Genomic DNA, 16,004 nt, shown 5'->3' with positions numbered 1-16,004 from the left:
TAAGAAGTAGAAAGTTCAGGTATTTGAGTTCAACATGTAAGAAGTCAAAGTAAAAAGTAGTCAGAAAAATAAGTAGTGGAGTAAAGTACTGATACCAGAAACATTTACTTAAGTACAGTAACAAAGTATTTGTACTCCACTACTTCCCACCTCTGGTTATGGATGGCAAAAGTATATTGTTTTGAATCTCTGAAAAGGAGGATGATTAAAAGATGTGTTTAATATTTGTGTGTGTGTGTGTGTGTGTGTGTGTGTGTGTGTGTGTGTGTGTGTGTGTGTGTGTGTGTGTGTGTGTGTGTGTGTGTGTGTGTGTGTGTGTGTGTGTGTGTGTGTGTGTGTGTGTGTGTGTGTGTGTGTGTGTGTGTGTGTGTGTGTGTGTGTGTGTGTGTGTGTGTGTGTGTGTGTGTGTGTGTGTGTGTGTGTGTGTGTAGTAACTATAACGCGGTGGACACGGCGTCAGCGATCGCCATCGCGCTCATGACGTTTGGCACCATGTATCCCATGAGCGTCTACAGCGGGAAAGTGCTGCTGCAGGTGAGAGAAACCTTTGTGTTCACGTTACAATTTAAATACACGACAGGAAGCCTGGTAATGAATATGTTCCTCTCATTTTCAGACGATGCCGGCACACGTCATCGGGCAGCTGGACAAACTGCTCAGAGAGGTGAGTTTGAACATACTGTGCTCTGTATGACGGGGTTATTCAATTGGCGGCCCGCGGGCCAAATCCGGCCCCGGGGTGATATTGACTGGCCCTTTGAGTATAATGTTAAAAAGTAATAACATTTTATATATTTTTAATTGTTGGCCAGAGTGCCTTTATTCCAGAGGGTGTTACATTGATAGATAGAGGGGAAGACATTGCCTGAAAACTTCTGCGGGCTCGGGTTTCGAACCCACCTACTAGCTACTGTAGTGACAAACTGTCATTGATTGCATCTCTGCGTGAATGATTAGATAATTTCACCTAAAGGAAATTATGTTGATGGTTGATTTAATTAAACATAATATATGCACTCCACTGTGCTGTTGTAGTATTTAGTGTATCTGAAGCTCTTAATACGATTGCTCATATTTCAAGCCATCTTTTTCCCGGCCCCTTGCTTTGGATCATTTTCATCAACCGGCCCCATTCCAAACTAATTGAATAGCCCTGCTGTATGATATACATCTGATTTCAGGGCCCATGTTATATTAAACCTAATGTGATAAGTACATTAGTTACAAACACAATACATCTTAATAAGTTGTATTTTCTAGTTCTGTTCTATTTTAAAAGGCCTTAGCTTGCTGTCGTGCAATTTTTGGAGTTTCCCCTGGAATTAATGTAATGTTTCTTGTGAAATTGTAACATTTTTAAGCCTTTAGTCTCCAATCATGAAGCTCATAGATGCGATATAAAGAAATAGATATTTATCCCCAGATAAAGACACAGCTCCCAACATCCTCCTCTCTTTTTGTCCAATCAGGTGTCGACTCTGGAGGGCGTGCTGGAAGTTCGAAACGAGCACTTCTGGACCGTCGGCTTCGGATCTCTGGTTCGTTTCTCACAACTAAAGATTTAAGACGAGGCTATTTTGTAGCTTTTTAATTTACGATCAGAATCAGTTTTTTAGTGATAAGTCGATTTTTAGAGACATTTTGACTTCAAATAAAAAGAGCTAATATAGAAATACCATCAAGAGCTGTTAGAAACTAAAATGAATGTGAAGGACCTGGATTTAACGTGAAGCACCGTGTGGTAGTGTTGTCACGATACCAACATTTTGGTTTCGATACCGATACCAGGTCAAGAATTGCGATTCCGATTCTTTTTCGATAAAAAAAGGGAAACAGTCTGAAATTTAATTATTGTGCTTTAATTCACACCAGAACCATTACACAAACTTTTAAACAATGAGAACATTAAATAAAATAAATGACAAGAATTAGTATTAAATAAAATGAATTTACATTCTTCTTACAGACAGGCCTCGTGGTGTCCGTAGGCTTGCCCTCACTGTCAGAGATATAGCTCAAATACTTCCAAATTTCGCTTCTGGCGTCTTTTTTGTCAACAAGCCGAGGCGCAGCGGCAGTTGCACTCCCACTTGCAGCCATGCTTTTCGTTTTCTCACATGCTCTGGCAGCTAGCGCGTGCACGAGAGAGGGGAGGGGCTTAGAGCGTGCTTGAGAGGGGCGGGACTCCAGGCACGGCTGCAGTGCAGGGAGTGGAAGCAGAGCGCTGAATACACGGCTCTTATTAAAACAGCGCTTCCTCAACGGAGTACTTTCCCCCGTCATTCTTAAAGTACCGATACTAATGAAACGGAGGAATCGTAACGTTTTTAACGGCAGGGTATCGCGGTACCTTTGAAGTATCGGTACACCGTGCAACGCTACCGTGTGGTACAGTACATTGTGATACAAACAAACGGCAGAGCTCTTCTTAATTAGCTTAAAGGTCACATGACATGGCCATTTCTACTGATCATAATTCCATTGTTGAGGTCTACTAGAATAGATGTACATTGTTCAATGTTCCAAACTCACATTGGTTTCTCATTCAGCATCTCTGTATAGTATGTGTATTCACTCTTTGTCCTAAACGGCTTGTTGGAGCTCCTGCCCCCCCCTCCCTGTGAGCCCACTGTGCTCTGATTGGTCCACCACCGTTACAGCGGAACATCAGTGATTATGTGTTACGTTTGTTAGCAACCAGGAAATGACACCAGTAATGAGAAACAGAGGAGAATGCTGCGTGGGGGTCTGGGTGCCGTGTTGGCGGGACGTTGCGAGGCTCGCTGCTTTGAGGAGGGGACAGTGTGAGCCGGACTACTGGTGTTGTTTCCTGGTTGCCGCGTGGGGTCTGGAGCTGCCGAGGGGGCTGCAGCACCCCTATCTGCGAGGCTCCATTGACATACACAGACATAACACACAAGGGGACTGGTAATAACCGGAAAAGCATGACATGGGACCTTTAATCGAATACATAATTAGTAAAACATGATTTTATTTAGCTGCCAGTGACTCATGTTGGTTATGTGTCAGTGAGTTTGTGGCAATTGAAATAACTGTATTTAAGAGATGGACCCTGTGAGCAAGAAATAAAAGTAATGAAATAGCTTCAGGGCAGCAAATGTTGTATCATATGAGATCAATGTAAATCTCCCTCCATCTCTTCCTCTTAGTTATTTAGTTTCCTTCGTCTCTGTATTTGTGTTTGGATTGCTCCCCCCTCCCCCTCCTCCCCCTCTCATCCCTCTCTTTTATTTGTCTGTGTGGTGACGATCTGCAGGGATCTGTTCACTCAGACGAAAAGAAGGAACAAGTCATTCATGCGGAGATATTCTCGCTCTCCATTTCTCCTTTTTTTTGGAGGAACATTGTGTTGTTGCTGTTTGCTGTGTCCAGTCGCTCGCTGTGTTGCACGTCGTTGTAGCGACTGCTAACAAGCCCAGCTGGCATGGAAACACACACACATACACACACACACACACACACACACACACACACACACACACACACACACACACACACACACACACACACACACACACACACTGCTCTCAATGTTTAATACAAATGATTAGGTCACTTTAGCTAATTAAACCAAACTTTTGCAAAACTGTGAGTTCACTTATAATGGAAATAGCATTTTTTGGCAAAAACACTGAACCTTCTCTGGTTTATGTGTGCATTTAACATGTTGCTATTCTTATTTCCTTTTGTGTTTATCTGCAAAATAAACGTCCAAAAACCGCACAGCGCCTAAGAATTGAACGTCCACGTATCCGCGGTTCCTCCCGCGGCCTGCAGGTGGAGCAGCGCCCGGTGTTTACATCGCTCTGATGGTTGTTTATGTTGATGTTATCGATGCCTCCTGCAGCTCGTGTTGTTGTGACGGATGCTGCTGCAGTTACACAACTGTTGGTTGTTGGCCCACTGCTAACAGAGCAGCTGTCCAAACTCATTTGACCCTGTGACTGCACTTCTGCCCCCCGGGGACTGTGTGTGTGTGTGTGTGTGTGTGTGTGTGTGTGTGTGTGTGTGTGTGTGTGTGTGTGTGTGTGTGTGTGTGTGTGTGTGTGTGTGTGTGTGTGTGTGTGTGTGTGTGTGTGTGTGTGTGTGTGTGTGTGTGTGTAAAAGCGTGTGTGTGTGTGTGTAAAAGCGTCTGTGTGTGTGTGCAAGCGTCTGTGTGTGTGTGCAAGCGTCTGTGTGTGTGTGTGTGCAAGCGTGTGTGTGTGTGTGCAAGCGTGTGTGTGTGTGCAAGCGTGTGTGTGTGTGCAAGCGTCTGTGTGTGTGCAAGCGTCTGTGTGTGTGCAAGCGTCTGTGTGTGTGCAAGCGTCTGTGTGTGTGTGTGTGTGCAAGCGTCTGTGTGTGTGTGCAAGCGTCTGTGTGTGTGTGTGTGTGCAAGCGTCTGTGTGTACGTCTGTGTTCTGTCATTTTGAAGTCTGCACATTCCCAAAAGAGCGGTAAATCTGGCAATCGAGGACAAAGTGAGGGTGAGGGCTTCTGTTTGGTGTTTTAAGGTCAGATTTTGAAGTTAGGCGCTGATTGTTGAGGTCATTTTGATAACTGATGAACAAGTTGTTTGAGGGGGAACATCATGACGAGCATCACTGAACAAACACAGATTTTTTATTTATATTAAAGGTGATTTGGTCAGAGCTGTTGGGTCTGATTGCGGGGACGTGATGAAACCTTCTATTTGATGCAGCACTCTAAACATTACCATACTTTATATAGAGAGGTGTGTGGATGACGTATTTCTGTAGTGGACCCTGAAGGCAGCATCTCCGGGATTCCCTCGTGAGATTTATCGTGTTTCCTTTCTGATTATTGCAGAAAATAATCTCGATGGCAAACACACTAATGATCCCTCCATGTTTTGTTTAAAAAACCTCACCTTCTTTGACACAAGGGAACAACAAGCGCTATAACACTTTCTCACTTCCTTGGTTTTCACACTTACTCCTGCACGACTCTTTTAAGAAGTGCAATAAAGTCTTACGAGAGGATCATGAATTGACAACTGCTTGTTTTTGGGCAAGCTACATCAACGTGCTCCACTCTCTCGTCAGCCGTTTTCTCAGATGAACCACGGACAATATCACAGAATCATGTCCGCACACTTTTAGACTTTCCCTTTCACACATCAGAATTGTAAAAGGGAACTTTGTGTAAATTACTTTGTACTTGTTTTAGTCTGTCCTGTAGCCACTTTACTACTCAATCAAAAATGGAGGAGAGAAATGATTGAATCAGATTCCACTCTTTTGCCCAGTGCTCACTCTCTCCCCCTCTCTCCCCCCTCTGTTTCAGGCCGGCTCCGCCCACGTCCGTATCCGCCGCGACGCCAACGAGCAGCTGGTCCTCGCTCACGTCACCAACCGCCTCCTTCCGCTCGTCTCCACGCTGAGCGTCCAGATCTTTAAAGACGACTGGAGCCGGCCCCTCCTCACGTCGGCCCTCACCTCTTCTTCTGCTGCTCCTGAAGGCTACACCTCCTCCTCCTCCTCCTCTCTGCCCCCTCCTCTCCACGGGATGGACCCTCTGACCTCCACCCCCTCCAAACCCAGCAGCTCTCCCCCAGAGTTCGCCTTCGAGACCCCGGGGAGGAACGCTCAGCAGGTGGTCCTCCCGGCCCCCGGACACCACAGGCCCTACGGAGGTTTGGGGCTTCCCTACGGAGCGTCTCCCTACGCGGGGATGCTGAGTCAGGGGTTAGCGAGGCCTGGCGTGGGGCTGGGTCTCGGGGCGGGGTTAGGACTGGGCGTGGGCGTGCCCCCCTCCTCTCAGAGCTACAGGACTGCCTTCGGGGGGGCCACAGTGCCGCTACGCTTCGGGAGCCACAACCCTTTGGCCCCTCAGTCGCAGTACAGACAGTACCGACCATAAATGTGCCGCGACAGGACTTCAAAAACTTTTTTTCCCGTGATGGAGGTGAAGGTCCCCCCCCCTCCCCCCTCACCAGGGCTAAACTCCCAGAGAGGAAACAAGAGTCAGATTACAGGTGGTCTTTAGGAGAGGATGGTGAGCGGGTTGTGGTATTTATTTTACTGACAAGGGGACCAAGAGGTTTGAACGAGGTTGAATTTGAGTTTTTTTTTTTTATCAGGATGTACGATGCGTCCTCACGGTGTGGCTGACAGAGAGAAAGCAGCGTGTACGACTTCTGACTATCACGGTTATTTTGTAAGAGAAAACTTCACAAGGATCTTTTGTTGAGCAAACAACATTCCTGGCGATTAGAAATAACGAGTTGAATTGAATTAAATTCCAGCATTACACACATGTTCAATCCCAGCTTTAAAGGAAACCAGAGAGTAATTGCTCCATCTAATTGAGAGACGAGGACATTTATTGTGATTTAAAAAGTGATCGTGTCGTTAAAACACTTTGAGATATCTGCCTTAAAGTGAGTGGCTTCATGCAATCATACATTATTTCATTTTAAACCCAAATAATGTTTATTTTCAATTCTGCTCATGAATTAAATCCACATTCTTTTGACTGCAGGATGGCTGCAGACGCACATGCAGTTCATACACCTTTGAAAAATAATGAATTCAAAACATTCCTTGAACCTGCTGTTATTTATATCAATTGCAGATTTAATTTTGATTTGAAGATATTTCATTTTCTGCTGTGATATTACAGACGACAATGAAATCAAATGCATATCATCATTTCCTAATTGTGTGACCAACCGGCCAAAAGGCAAGAATTCCCCTTTATTTTTAAAAACCATTTTTTCTAATGTCTTCTATTATTTGTTCCCCCGTAACACATGTTTCTTCTGACTGAATCTCCTCATGAAAAAAAGTATAGACAAATAAATCAACACGTGTGTTTATGTCCTGCATGTTGTCAGCAGCCTCTCTGCATACAAACTCTTTTTTTTAAATAATAAAATCTTTGTATCTGCTCAAGTCAGAATTGGCTGACGGTGAATCTGTTTTATTAAACATGGAGGCTTTTAATGGATTTACAACTGGGATGTTAAAGGTAGGGCAGGTAAGAATGGAGAAACCAGCTCGAGTGCGCTTGAATTTGAAAATAAACAGCCTTACAGAGCCCCTCCTCCAACACACACATGACCAATGAGGGCACGAGATAAGTGTGTGCACAGATGGAAGGCTGACAGGTTGGCAACACTGCTCGAGTGCGCTAGAATTTGAAAATACACAGCCGGAAAAAATCTGCCACTTCCTTACAGAGCCCCTCCTCCAACACACACGAATGCGCACATGACCAATGAGGGCACAGACAGGCAGGTAGGCCATACAATTATTTTAGCCGGGCCGGCTCAGATGATTGGTCGTGCTTTTTACAGCGCCACGGCTTCCACAGCTTTTATGTATTTATTGCCAAAGCATTTAATATATTCATTGCTATCGGGATGTTAAGAACATTCCATGGAATATAACAAAAAGTGTATCTGAAGTGAATTACCTACCCCACCTTTAACTGGGATGTTGACATGGTTTCTTCTTATTTTTATTTTGTACTTATCTGAATTTGGGATTGGTGTTAAAAAATGTTCATTCCTTACAGGTCACAGGTTCCTGGTTCCTTTCTTTCTCTCCGTCAGGGAATCGAAAAAGCCCTTAAACACAAATCTAAATAACATGAGAGAAATGTACCACGTGTAGAGCAAAGAAACCACGATATGAAGTCACTCGGCCTAAATGAGAGATATTCAATGTTTGTTTGTTTATATAAAAGAAAGGATCTGGAAATTAACGATTTCCTCATTTGTTTTCCTGCTAAACGAGAGGCAAATCCTTCAATCTGAATTTACTGAAGATAAAAAAAGATTGTTTTTGGATTTAGTTTGGAAGTAAGAACAAACATTGTTCCTGTTCTTGGTGCTTTTGGGATGGGGGGGGGGTGGGGGTTTGTCAAGGTGGTAAAAACTAAAAAGTATTGTAAACAGTGGGTGTTTCTGTGTTTGCTTCTCTGATTTCTGAATGTTTCTCATCAGGTGAAAGAAGAATATGTTGGCCTTAATTCAGAAAGTGTGATTTAGTTTTTTTAACATTACACTTGTTCATTTAAAGGGAAGTTTAAGTCTGTAGGATCTGGTTTAAAGTGCACATCATTGAAGCTAGGAGCAAAACAAATGTATTTTCAGTGAGGGTTGCAAACATGTTAATTTGAACTTATTTTAATGTGAATGTTATTTACTAGGTGGCGGACTAAACTGTTCTGGTTCTGGTTCTGGTAGCAGTAAGTAAACAAAGGATCAGTAGCCTATCAGACCAAAGTTGTAATCATAGTTGTGTTTATGTTCCCACAAAACACACAAATATCTGGACACATTTTGTCTTCAATTTTCCTTAATCATCTGAACTTCTCCAGATCTGTACTGCTTGAATAAGTACCAGCATGCTTTAAATGGGACCTATCGTGCAAAATGCACTTTTTGATGTCTTTTATACATAAATACGTGTCCCCAGTGTGTCGGGGAACTCACGCAGCGTCAGGAAATAAAACATTCTTTCTTTCCCCCCGTACCCAAATCTCTAAAAACGGCGCTACAACGGAGCTGATCCAGATTTGCGTCCGATATGACGTAAATGAATGCATGATGATATTTTGAAAAACAAAACAAATCATAGACATGTTTTGATATATTTGTATATATCTGAGACCCATAATATATGCCTAAACATAGCATAGACCTCAACGTTTGTCTAATTACTCCTTGTCAAAAGTTACATGTACATATTGTAACTTATAACTGGAGGCATAACAACTGAGATAAGTTGTTGAGCCTCACCGTGTGGATCTGACACTGATGAATGAAGTTGTGATTAGAAAGGGAGGGATAGTTTAAGAAGCTGCCTCCACATCATACAAGTTTAATATGTAAGCTTCAGCTGCCTCTGTAATCCGTTTGCTCCTCCAGGCGTCTCTGATCTTCATCACTGTGCTCCTGCAGCAGCTAGTCGCTCCCTCAAGGCATCATGGGAAACGTAGTCTCCTCCTTGAACCCTAACGAGACCTCCTGACCTCACAGCTTCTGTTTACACACCTGAAGAGCAAGTACGTGTATCAACGCAGATATAAAGGGTTAATGCTATTTCCTGTTTAATGTGAAGCATGCAGATGTTTGAAAACTTTTATTCCAAGCATACACATAAACATGCATACATAAAAGACACAACATGGAAATCTGAGGTACTCAACTAAAGCATCCTTTTTTCGAATTCACAATGAAAATAAACATATTTAAGATGGTTGTTTTTGGCCAAATGTTCAACTAAGTGCATTTCAAGAGTGCATTAAACCAAAAAAAACGTCAAACTCTTGTAATATTAAGATTACTTGGGGGGGGTTGATGGACAATGCTGTAAAATAAGGCTCTAATCAGTGCAATGGAATCAAAAATCCAGTCATGTTTTAGGACAGAACCATGAAGAAAATGATGTGTAAAGAAGGCCAGTCCAAAGCCCTATACTAAAAAATGTGGACTTTCTCCTTAAGGGTGGGGTAGGTAAGTTTGAGAAACCGGCTCGAGATACACTTGTTATATTCCATGGAATGCTCTTAACATCCCGATAGCAATGAATATATTAAATGCTTTGACAAAAAATCCATTAAAAAAATGTTCATCAGTGGAAGCCGTAGCGCTGTAAAAAGCACGACCAATCATCTGAGCCGGCCCGGCTAAAGTAACTGGATGGCCTACCTGCCTGTCAGCCTTCCATCTGTGCACAAACTTATCTCGTGCCCTCATTGGTCATGTGCGCATTCGTGTGTGTTGGAGGAGGGGCTCTGTAAGGAAGTGGCAGATTTTTTCCGGCTGTGTATTTTCAAATTCTAGCGCACTCGAGCAGTGTTGCCAACTTGGCGACTTTGTCGTTAAATTTGGCAGCTCACCAAACCCTCCGGCTACTTATTTTTGTCAAAAGCGACTAACGACTAATCTAACGACTTGTAATGGTGTTATTAGGGACTTTTCTGGTGTTTGGAGACTCACGTATTGTTCTGCAGTTAACGAGCCACGGGTGCTGCCATGAGCCCCTCATTTCTGATCTACTGTCGTCTGGATTTACTCTGCTGGTTTCAAGTTTTGATCCTTGAAGGGGGTGGAACGTTTTTTTATATGATATGCAAATGAGGCGATGACGTCATTTATGGACTTCTGGTGACTCTTCGGACAGCCAATAGAGTGGCGAAGTCACGCCCACCTACTTCCGGTCCATGTGAGTCCAATGAGCGGATTTCGGGGTAAAGAAAAGTGATTGGCCTTCCAGCATGTAAGAAAGTCGGCACTACATTGCTGTGTCTTTGTACACATTTGTCCCGTTATCAGAATCAGAAGCATTAACATCAAGTTACATCAAGTAACCCAAAATGTCAAACGGTAAGAGTAGTATTCATATTTCGTGAACCCTTTGAAGAGTACTGTCACCGGTGTGATCATTCTATAATACACAATTTAAGCCCGGGGGAGAAATGCTAACGCTAGCATCGGCGATCGCCGATCTTTTCTACTTCACGCTATCTGCACAAATGGTTGACATTAAACATTAAAAAGACCAGGCAGTTCAGAGAGAATCAAAGGAAGGCAGGCAGGCAGCTTTGCATGACATTCTTCTGGACGTGTTTCATTGTGGTGATAGTGAGGGTAGTCAATCGTTTTGTTGACAAGACAGTAGTGACGGCCATCTTGGTGACGTGTGTTGTTCTGCGAGACCAGAGATGTAGTTTATTAAGCGTTTCACACAAACAAAAGTGTTACTTCACAGTCTTACGACACATTTTTTTTTACTTACAAAATTATCTTTTAAACGGACAAACATCTATGTGTAATTCGTGGCACAATTCAAACGGGATCAAAAGATAATCTTTGTCTCTCCATTGACTTCAATACATACTTTTTCCAAAATAAGGTCCCATGGAGCTCCCCGGAAGGGGAGGGGCTTCGCCACTCTATAGCTACTTTCCTTACTATGGAGTTGGCAACACTGCACTCGAGCTGGTTTCTCCAAAATGACCTACCCCATCTTTAAAGTGCACAGACTGGAGACTTCAGTGTGATCTAAAAATAAGCAAATGAGCTAAAAAGCGATGTATAGCTGCAAGGAGCTGTAGCGAAAAACTAAAGAGCATCTTAACCAAAACATTAAACGAGAAGGTCTCGGGCCGTGGAGCTCATGTTTTCCCCTCTGTTGTACAGTCTATGGTTGACACACGGCGCAGACCCAACATGTTCCTCCCCTCGTGTTGTATCCCCACCACATGCTGCCCTGCCTGCGTAACAATGTGTGACACACTTTAGCAACTTCACAGTGTCTGGTCATTATTTTGTCCACTGCAATCATGTTAGTCCCTCGGCTCGCTGTTCGCCCAGAAGATATTCAAATGAGTGTGAGTCTGAGGCGAGGAGACAGCTTGGAGTCGCAGCGTGTTAGGAGGGTCCTGACCCGCTGCCGAGAGAGCGCCTGGTCTCCAGAAACCTCCAAAAACCTCCATCAGGCCAGAGTTCCTCCTCCTCCTTCTTCTGCACCAGCACTCATCGATCAGTGAGTGTGTTTCTAACGAGAGGAGAGGAATCGCAGCGTTTTCCCTCTCTGTTTTCACAGAAGTTTAGTCCATTAACCGAGCTGGATGTTCACTGGCTTTGTGCCAACATGTGACGCAGTGACTGTGGAAGTGCCAAACGATGAGATGAGATGTAAACTGCAGGATGAGAAACACTTGAACTGTGAACCCTCTGTGAGAGAAATGAAAGCTGCCGGCTGGAGCTCACAGCTCAGTGTTTCTCACCAGGAGACGCGGTGTGTATCATCCCCTAAACAAAACATTTGGGAACATATTTGTACATGAATCCCTCTCCTGTAGTGTAGGTTTTCATGCATGTGAATGGTCTGCAAAGGCTGACATCCCTGTGTTCTCCTCCTGCCTGAAACATCTCCATTGAACTCCTTTGTTCACCTACTGAACATAGTGACATCACTATGTAACACTTACGCTTTTATAAATTCTATCAATTTAGCACAAAAATGACTGCAAAGAGACACAAAATCCCTGAAAATAGATTTTTTTTTAAACAATCACAAAGACAGTCAATATAATAAAATATTGATGCAAAAACATAACAGAAATGCAAAATGAAGACAAAAGATATTATATTTATGCCAAACTTGTCACAATACTTTATTTCTCATGTGAAATTGGGTTCCATGACGGTTGCTCCATTTAAGAATAAAATGTATTATAAATTAAAGAAACTGAAAACAAATATTCATTTAAAGGGGACCTATCATGCAAAATGCACTTTTTGATGTCTTTTATACATAAAGATGTGTCCCCGGTGTGTCGGGGAACTCACGCAGCGTCAGAAAATAAAACCCTCTCTCTTTTGCTCCGTACCCAAATCTCTAAAAACGGGGGAACAACGGAGCTGATCCAGATTTGCGTCCGATATGACGTAACATCTGAAATGTGGACCCACGGCCCTATCAGAAAGTTGCTATCAGAAACAATGCCCGACTGTTTTGGACGTAATATGGTCGGTGTGTACATTAGCATCGCTAACACTCAGAGCTAACCTGTACTGGAGAGCATGTGTGTGAAGAAGCAGGAAATAAAAAGGAACTCACCTTGTGGTATAACCGGCAAGAGAGAAAGCCTTTGAGCTCCATACTGTTTCAGAGAGAATCCTTGATAATCCATGATATGGCGTTTCATCACGGCAGTATTTAGTTTAGACAGTAGCTGCCGGGTCCCGCATGAGCTCAGACCAAGCTTTATTCCCCAAATCAGCACTTTTGAAACAGGAAGTGAAATAGAGAGATATGAGGCATGGCTAGAATGGGTGATCTGTTTGGTATTTTGAGCAAAACACTTCATAGACATGTTTTTTATATATTTGTATATATCTGAGACCTATGCTATTGCCTAAAAATACCATGATAGGTGACCTTTAAGTAAAATGTTCAATTTAAGATAAATGTAATAAAAAAATAATATATGAAGTAAAAGTCAAATATCCAATAAAAGATCAGATAAATATTTTTGGAAAACATTTTTTACATGAATCCCTTTTCTGTAGTGTGTTCTATGGGTTTTAGTGCATGTAAATGGTCTTCAAAGACTAATTTCCCTCGGTTCCTTCTCTCCCGCACACTCCCCCCTCCCCCCCCCCCCTCCTGCCTGAAATGTTCACTTCCTGAACATAGTGACATCCCTATGTAACACTTGCACTTCTATTGGCTAGCAGTACAATGATACAAGGAGACACACAATCACAACAACCATTGATAAAAATACAATCACAAGGACAAAGACGTAATCCGAAACGAAAGAGATTATATTTGTCACAATAGTACTTTATTCTGGTGTCTCATGGGGCGGCTAAGACATTTAAAGTCTTCATAAAATATTAAATTAACAAGTAGGCCTACTTAATGTGCATCACACACACACACACACACACCCACACCCACACCCACACCCACACACACACACACACACCCACACCCACACACACACACCCAGTGTCAGCAGCCTCCCATCACCCGTCCCAAAACCTGTTTAAGTGCCTCGTCTGAAGAATTTAATTTCCTCCCCGAGCGGATAATCCGTCCTCTGTTTTTGTTCCGTGACTTTCGGAAGAGATTTTGAACAAACAATCAAAGAAGTACTTTGGCCCCGCGGCTTAGCTTCTGCTCCCTGAGCGGTGAGCGTCCCTAAGCCTCTGGAAAGGTCCCCGAGCATTTTCAAGTTGAGTGCCGCGAGGCGTGTGTATTACTGTTGACTTCACATGCTTGTTACAAAACAAATGGGGTAGAGCCTCTGTAATCTGTGCCGAAAATCCCTGAAAATGAATGAGATCTGTGCTTTCTGGGTCAGACACTGTGTGTGTGTGTGTGTTTTTCAGCGTGTGTATACTTGTTTGGCTGCATACAATACCATTTGTGTTTGCGTAGTTGTTGTTTTGTAATCTAGTAAAACTGGTCTTTTGGGGCAAGTTTTTGGACGCGAATTACCGACAAAGGGATATTGTTTGAAGTACTAAAGCCATCGGTGCATCAGAACATTTTTAGTTACGAAATCGACTCTTCTTTCTCGCCAATGTGATGTAGATCAAATCTGAAAGGTGCCAAGATGTAAGTACCAGTTTTAAGGGGAAACAAACCTCGGATAAAAGTGTTTTTTCGTTTAGTAATCTTGGTGATTTTTAACTCAGCGGATGAACGGTTTTTGTCATTGGAGGTCTCAAACTTAAAACTCCCCTATGATACTGTTTCTCATCAATATATTACAGGTCTCAGATATATCCAGAGCCTGTCTCTGATTGGCTGAAACACCAAACAGATCATTGCAGCATCCCATAATCCCCTCTGTTTCAGCCCTGTTTCCAAAGTGCTGATTCTCTGTCTGTTACTTTGTTTCTAGGAGGATATTCAGGTGATAAGGTGGGGGGGGGGGGAGTTACCTTGGTCCTGATTGGCTAATGGTTACACAAGCCAAAGCGTTGTGACATCATAAAGTCTCACCAGCTCATTTTCAGTAGTTTTTAATTCTGGAGATTGAATATATGTTTAAAAAATCACTAAAAGTGCATGGTGTTAATATGTTGAGATTATACTGCTGTACAAAACATAGTGTAGTGTAAACAAATCTGAAAAATCCCATTGCTTTTGTGCAGGGAACCCTTGCAAGGATTTAGAGTTTGTTAAGTTGTTGCAGAAGCAGTTTGCACTTCCTGTTGGAGTCACAGAGGATCAACATGTTTACAGATAAAAATATCCTGCATGAAAACATGTATAAATAAATGCAGCTCCGTGCTGGCAGCAGTGTCGATGAGGTCCAATCGCGCGTGTGTGTGTGTGTGTGTGTGTGTGTGTGTGTGTGTGTGTGTGTGTGTGTGTGTGTGTGTGTGTGTGTGTGTGTGTGTGTGTGTGTGTGTGTGTGTGTGTGTGTGTGTGTGTGTGTGTGTGTGTGTGTGTAATGTTGGCAGTGAACACTGTGTACAGACAGGCAGGATCACTGCATCTGTTTACAGCGACCTACGGATTAAATCAGACCTCACACTTCAAATAGAGACTAATCCAACACACACACTCTCACACACCCACACACTTTCTCTGAGTCCAGCGGGAACATTAAAGTCGACGACATAATCCATCGAGTTCAAATTGAAACACTTAGAGTTAGAGTTGTAATCATTGAGAGGGTGTGTGTGTGTGTGTGTGTGTGTGTGTGTGTGTAACATCCTAGCAGCAACACACACACACACACACACACACACACACACACACACACACACACACACACACACACACACTCTCTCCCTCTCAGTCCCAGTTTAATCGTTTTCGTGCCTTAGTGGATTTTTTATTTGTGTCATAGTGGTGGAAAGTAACTAAGTACTATACAGTACATTAAGTACTGTTGTTACACATTGAGGTACATTTTAAGCTACTTTATACATCTCACAGACAGATAAGGCACTTTTTACTGCACAACATTTATCTGAGAGCTTTGGTTTCTTTACAGTTTCAGGTTATTAAAAAAACAAACATATTAAACTGAAAACAATGATGTATTATAAATGAACACGTGATGCTGGTGAGGTGCAGTGACTCTGCCTCAACAGCAGGGCGGCGCCAGAGATCGGAAGTTGAACTCTTCTGAGTTTGATGTTGATGCTGCTTGACATCATACACACACACACACACACACACACACACACACACACACACACACACACACACAGAGCACTCTCTCTATACATTGTTAATGGAGTGCAGCACTGTGAGTGTGTGCAGCGAAATGTAAACAAGGCATTGCATATAAATTCAATTTAATATAAAAAAATGGAAAATAAATAAACTGTAAATATGAAATGAATACTATATATTAACCTCTTGAGTTTTTCTCTATACATACAGAATAGGTTAGTATCCAATAAAATACACCAATCTACAACTAACAACATAAACATATAATGTATACTGTATATACACAATCGGATACTTTATACAGTATACAAGAGTGCA

At 42.7% G+C, this 16,004-nt stretch overlaps 2 protein-coding genes across 2 annotated transcripts in view; one reads left to right on the top strand and one right to left on the bottom strand.

Annotated features, from left to right (window-relative positions):
* LOC307043215 (zinc transporter 6-like) overlaps positions 1–6,929 on the top strand; it is a 41,761-nt gene extending 34,832 nt beyond the window's left edge. The window contains exons 8-11 of the mRNA XM_079687531.1: positions 432–534; positions 617–664; positions 1,470–1,538; positions 5,305–6,929. Of these exons, the coding sequence (XP_079543657.1) occupies positions 432–534; positions 617–664; positions 1,470–1,538; positions 5,305–5,880 (796 nt within the window). The 3' untranslated portion in view covers positions 5,881–6,929. The remainder of the gene's footprint in view (positions 1–431; positions 535–616; positions 665–1,469; positions 1,539–5,304) is intronic.
* Positions 1–16,004, bottom strand: part of sult6b1 (sulfotransferase family, cytosolic, 6b, member 1) — a gene marked incomplete at its 5' end in the record, with an annotated part of 106,696 nt that overhangs the window by 57,985 nt on the left and 32,707 nt on the right. The window lies entirely within an intron of this gene.

Source organism: Notothenia rossii (assembly GCF_949606895.1).
Source record: "Notothenia rossii genome assembly, chromosome: 6".
NCBI lineage: Eukaryota > Metazoa > Chordata > Actinopteri > Perciformes > Nototheniidae > Notothenia > Notothenia rossii.
The sequence above is the reverse complement of the archived record's forward strand: the minus strand, read 5'-3'. Positions and strand labels throughout refer to the sequence as shown.